The 6,000-nt window shown below is 48.3% G+C and overlaps 1 protein-coding gene across 3 annotated transcripts in view; it reads left to right on the top strand.

Moving 5' to 3' along the window:
- The first annotated feature begins 221 nt into the window (after positions 1–221).
- The window catches only part of LOC138663426 (zinc finger protein 271-like), a 70,770-nt gene continuing 64,991 nt past the window's right edge, over positions 222–6,000 (top strand). For 2 of the 3 annotated variants that reach the window (XR_011318186.1, XM_069749631.1), the window contains exons 1-5: positions 234–304; positions 3,502–3,696; positions 3,825–4,004; positions 4,088–4,211; positions 4,294–4,391. Coding sequence is in view for 2 of the 3 variants with exons in the window: in XM_069749631.1 (XP_069605732.1) it covers positions 3,625–3,696; positions 3,825–4,004; positions 4,088–4,211; positions 4,294–4,391 (474 nt within the window). In the remaining variant the exon portion in view is untranslated. Of the gene's footprint in view, positions 305–3,501; positions 3,697–3,824; positions 4,005–4,087; positions 4,212–4,293; positions 4,392–6,000 lie in introns of all 3 variants that reach the window. The other variant, XM_069749632.1, reaches the window with a different exon arrangement.

The following is a 6,000-nucleotide window of genomic DNA, read 5'->3' as shown; positions in this document are numbered from 1 at the left end:
CGTAAACACACAGTTACGCTCTGTACACCTAATACACACACGGCTCCGCTCCATACACCTCATACACACACGGCTCTGCTACATCCACACTGTAAACCCCTCCTGACCCCACACATAAACTTCCCCTCATCCAGCACCATGACAACCAGCAGCACAGCAGTCCTGCATACACTGAGGCCCCTGATCATGTGACCCCCTGACTCCTCCCCTCCTGTGACCTCATCACAGGTCCTGTGCGCACAGATCAGCCAGATCCGTGGAGTGCAGCTCTGCGAGTGGAGGGTCCACACCAGAACTGTAGCAGGTAAAGACCCCAATATCCACAGGTGTCCCTTCTAATTGGGGGAAACATCACCTCTAATAATCCTCAGACTGTTCTAACAAACATGGAAAAGTGCCCCTTTATGGAGGTGACAGAAAGTCTGTTTAGTCTCTTTAGCTTCATAGTTTCAGCTCTAATCCAATGGTGAGACAGCGATTTACCCTGAAGAGTCACAGATTGTGGGGTGTTATAAAATGTTATTGGAGCGCCCCTCAAGGGCGGTGGGGTACTCGGAGCCGGGCCCTTTGGTTCTCAAGGGGGATGTCACGGTGGCTGACCCGGTCCGTGGCCCTAGGGGCGTCCATTGTAAATTGGGGGAAAGATCTTTAAAGGGGAAATGTTTGTGACGCCACCTGTGGTGTTCGGTCAGGGTGACTGACGCTGCTTAGGGGTCCGCTGGGGTGATGTTATGGCAGCTAGATGGTATACCTTCCCACAGGTGAAGTATGTCCCCAGGGCTTCCCAGTGTGTAGATAGTGGATGGTGTGGGGCGCAGTGAAGAACGAGGACACAAGGTGCAGTCTCTACCATTACTGAAGGCTTCAGCGACCACAGCCCAGAGCACAGATCACAGGGCAGGCAGAGTCCGGCCAGTCTGAAGGCAAATCCAGAGTCCCCATATCCAGGTGGAAATCAGTAGCCTTCCTCTAGTGCCTGGGTGTTGCAGTCCCTTCCTGCTGAGCTTCTCGGTAAGGTCCTCACAACTATTGTAGATGTTATTTCTCTTTCTGTCCACCAGATGGATAGGAACAACCCGTATGACTGGTGGCTTGAGGCTTTTTACAGGGACTCTAGCACGCCCCGGCCTCCCATCGTTAATATGGAATTAGCTGTCCTGCCGGTCTCTGGAGCCAGGCCTGGAGACGTTGACTCCCTCGGTGTTTCGGCTACTAGATCCTGCGCCTCAGAAAGGAAGCAGCCTTTTACAGGGCAGAACTCCTTCTGGTTTCCTCTCCTTTTCCTATGACTTTGTTTCTCACTCTCTGCAACACAATTCTCCTTCAATGTCTCTTTCTTAGGATGCTGCCGCACGTCGGGCCGATGCAGCTCCGTGGCCTTCTGTCTAGGCTTCTGACAGGATCCCACCCCTGTCAGGGACCCAGTACTGGGTGAAGTCCAGCTTGCTTCTGACTAACTTCCTATCCATACCACCAGTTTTACCTAATTGTGAAGAGTGCCCTAGTAAATAGGAGCATAGCTCCCTCTGGTGGACTGGAGTGTGAAGTGTGTTTTGTGGTTTGTGATACCTGGTAAAAAGATCTCCTTTATTGCCTTCAGACGTAACATCACTCCCCCCTGATGGAAGAATGACATTACTGCAACGACCAGGACCCTGGGGCGCTGCACTATATTTAGGGGGTTTTGTGTTGTCTCCTTATAAGAATTACAATGGTTTTGTTCCTTTTACGCTGATAGATACAAACGACCCAACTATGAAAGACGGGAACCAAAGAAACATGTATTACTCTCATAGTACAGGGCCTCGACACAGTATTGTCGGGAAACCTTATAATAATAATAATAATAATAATAATTTTTATTTATATAGCGCCAACATATTCCGCAGCGCTTTACAAATTATATAGGGGACTTGTACATACAATAGACATTACAGCATAACAGAAATACAGTTCAAAACAGATACCAAGAGGAGTGAGGGCCCTGCTCGTAAGCTTACAAACTATGAGGAAAAGGGGAGACACGAGAGGTGGATGGTAACAATTGCTATAGTTATTCGGACCAGCCATAGTGTAAGGCTTGGGTGTTCATGTAAAGCTGCATGAACCAGTTAATTAATTTTTTTTTTTTTTTTAATATAGGCCACACAGGGATCGTTAGGTTAATGCATTGAGGCGGTAGGCCAGTCTGAACAAATGAGTTTTTCATATAGACCTTCATATAGACGGCCGGTGGTGATGGAGTCAGTGACGGACTCTGGACAAATCTGTTTCTAGAGCCGTAGTAGAAGATGAAGATGTCGTCCTCATCATGAAGTAGTTATTTCTCCTGTCACGTGTAATGAATATCTCCTGCAGTATTGCTAATGCCGATTCGAGTGTTGGTAAATGAGACGAGAATTAGCGTTATGGAAGATGAGTCTATGAGAAACGTATTCAGCTGCCAACTCCGAGGAAGAAACTGCTTGTTGTCTGTGGCCTAAATATATAGGTTTTATTACTGGATATAGGTTTTATTACTGGATGTAAAGAAGAAAACTGAATACTGTAAAATAACAAAAATACCATTGCTGCTTAGGTTCCCGCCAGTCTCTGTATTTTCTGCTCAGACCTAACGAACTTATGATTCTAAAGGTACCGTCACACTAAGCGATGCTGCAGCGATACCGACAATGATCCGGATCGCTGCAGCGTCGCTGTTTGGTCGCTGGAGAGCTGTCACACAGACAGCTCTCCAGCGACCAACGATGCCGGTAACCAGGGTAAACATCGGGTTACTAAGCGCAGGGCCGCGCTTAGTAACCCGATGTTTACCCTGGTTACCATCGTTAAAGTAAAAAAAACAACCACTACATACTTACCTTCCGTGTCTGTCCCCGGCGCTCTGCTTCTCTGCTCTGGCTGTGAGCACAGCGGCCGGAAAGCACAGCGGTGATGTCACCGCTGTGCTTTCCGGCTGCCCGGCGCTCACAGCCAGAGCAGAGAAGCAGAGCGCCGGGGACAGACAGCGGTAGGTAAGTATGTAGTGGTTGTTTTTTTTACTTTAACGATGGTAACCAGGGTAAACATCGGGTTACTAAGCGCGGCCCTGCGCTTAGTAACCCGATGTTTACCCTGGTTACCAGCGAAGACATCGCTGAATCGGCGTCACACACGCCGATTCAGCGATGTCAGCGGGACGTCCAGCGACGAAACAAAGTTCTGGACTTTCTGCCCCGACCAGCGATATCACAGCAGGGGCCTGATCGCTGCTGCCTGTCACACTGGACGATATCGCTAGCCAGGACGCTGCAACGTCACGGATCGCTAGCGATATCGTCTAGTGTGACGGTACCTTTACAGCCAATCAGTCGCCAAAGCTGTGAATAACATCGCCAGTGATTGGGAGCATGAAGGAGATGTCTTGTCAGCAATTCAGCTTATGTTCCAGTCCATACAAGACTAGAGAATACAACATCTACAAGTTCTATCTTCTTATATGTTTCCCCTTATTATCTACAGGAATTTTATGATCTTACATCGGCTCATCTTCTTCTCATTCAAGTCTCTAAAATATCCGACTCGATCCTCTGTGAAGGTCTTCTATAGAAGATAATTTTCCTGATTTACCCATCAAAGATAGATATGGACAGAGACAAGATGGCGGAGAGAATATTACACCTCACCCTAGAGATCCTCTTCCGGCTTACTGGAGAGGTGAGAGATTCTAATGAAGTCACATTACATCATTCTTATGTATGGGAATAACAGATGGCCAGAAATGGAGAGGTGAGGACTCTGGAAATGTCTGTAGTGAGATTTATTGATGTTCTCTCCATTACCAGGATTACACAGTAGTGAAAAAGACCTCTAGTGAGTACTGTCAAGACCCTGTGTCTAAGGGATGGGGAAGACCCCTGAGCCCAAACACGGGGCCTCCACCTCACCCCCTGGTACAAGAGGACATCAATGACCAGAAGATCCTAGAACTCACCTACAAGATGATTGAGCTGCTGACTGGAGAGGTGACACTGCTGGGAATGTTGGGACATTATACAGTAATGCTATGAAGGGATCGGGGGGATGACTGTATCATTGTATGTGTCAGGTTCCTATAAGGTGTCAGGATGTCACAGTCTATTTCTCCATGGAGGAGTGGGAGTTTTTAGAAGTACACAAAGATCTGTACAAGGACTTCATGATGAAGGTTCCCCAGCCCCTCAAATCACCAGGTATAGACACGACTAAATACAAATCGTCTATAATTATCTGTATGTAAAGAATGAATTCAGTCCCTGTATGTGTTTCCTCCAGATCTATCCAGTAAGGGAACAACACCAGAGACCTGTCCCCGTCCTCTTCTTCCACAGTACTGCAAACAAGAAGATCCCAATGTTCCTCAGGATCATCAGGTAGATGGAGAGATGGTGTCATGAGATCTCCCCTATGATGTGTAGACAACTGTGAAGGTTTTGTGCTCAGTCTTGTTTTATCCATTTGTATTATATATCTTTTTTATTATCGCTGACAGTACCCACTGAGAGAGGGGATCTGCCCCCAGGAACAGGAAACCTACAGATAAAAAGGGGCTATCCCCCTTGCCTCCTCAGTTGGTTTCCTCTTTTTGCAGGAACCTGCAGAGGAAACGTTACCTGGGCCTGTGCATGCCGCCAGTGCGGTATCTGGGGAACGGCAGGGGTTGTGGCACCAGAAGCAGCATCGGGAGAGCCCTGCCTGTCAGACTTCCACCTCGACTGATGGTGGATGATGTGAGGCCAGGATCCTGGAGAGGCCTTCCTGGTTCACGCTGAACGTGGTGCGGTAGGGACAGACCGGCACTCATCTTGTGGATCGGGATGCGTGCATCGGCTGCCCTGCTCTTCCATCGGGCAGTGCTTCCAGGTTTCAGCCCACGCATGTGCACTGCCCATTTAGCATTCTTGAACTGAAATTGCTTGGGTTCACTTCCGGGGGTCCGGGGAGGCTTGTTCTGGAGATGGACGGGCTGTAAGTATAAGATCCGGCGGCCTCCTGCTGCCAATGTGTCCCAAAGATGTCCTCTCCAGGAGAATCTGAGGTGCACCACAGGAGGTGGAAGTGCACCTGCACTGCAATCCCAAGAGCAGCAGTGGGCACTCCAGAGATGGTGACTCCACTGACAAGAGGGTACGGAGTTAGGGAGCTGAACCGTCTAGAACTCATGCTGTGTCTCCGATTCCAGAACCGGTACCACATCACAGTTTCACTGGGTGAGTGTCACATGACTCTGCCTACTAAGCTGATTCACCTTCTTTCTGTGTACCTTCCTTTCAGCCTAAGATAACTAAAAAAGCCAAGCACAAAGAATGTACTCACAACCCCTTCCTGACATCTATCTTAAAAGACTGTGTCAGAGTTGTATCAGCCAGACTTTAGAGGAGGAGTCCTCGGTTAGATCCGCTGATATACGATTAATGATAAGAGAGGAACTTCAGTCCTTAGGAAACATAAGTCCAAAGCAAGGAGTGTTACCCCTGTCTCCAGTTCTGCTTACAGTAGTGACCAGACTGGATCCTCTGGTGCTTCTGATTCATCGTCATCCGGTGAAGAAGGGCTATCTTGTTTTCCCATAGAGAGTATGGATAACCTGGTGAAATCAGTTAGAAAAACCATGGGGCTTTCAGTGGCGAAAGAGACTAGATCTACGCAGGAAATTCTGTTTGCAGGTCTCTCGCAGAAAAAGAGACATGCTTTTCCAGTTATTGGTGCGGTGAAGGATTTGGTCAGGAAGGAATGGAGCAAGCAGGGGCAGCACGAGGGTTCCTCTCTTCATCTTCCAGGAGGATGTTTCCCTTTGTCCCTTTGAAGTTGATGACCTGACAACTTGGTCCAAGGTTCCCAAGGTGGACTCTGCAGTGGCCTCGACTTCTAGGCATTCTGTCCTGCTTGTAGAAGATTCTGGGGTCTTATCTGATCCTCTAGACCGCAAAGCAGAGACATTACTTAAAAGATCATGGGAGTCTTGCACCAGAGCCTTTAGAC

This window comes from Ranitomeya imitator, chromosome 2 (assembly GCF_032444005.1).
Source record: "Ranitomeya imitator isolate aRanImi1 chromosome 2, aRanImi1.pri, whole genome shotgun sequence".
NCBI classification, from domain to species: Eukaryota; Metazoa; Chordata; class Amphibia; order Anura; family Dendrobatidae; genus Ranitomeya; species Ranitomeya imitator.
Note: the sequence above shows the minus strand (reverse complement) of the source record. Positions and strands in the feature narration are given on the sequence as shown.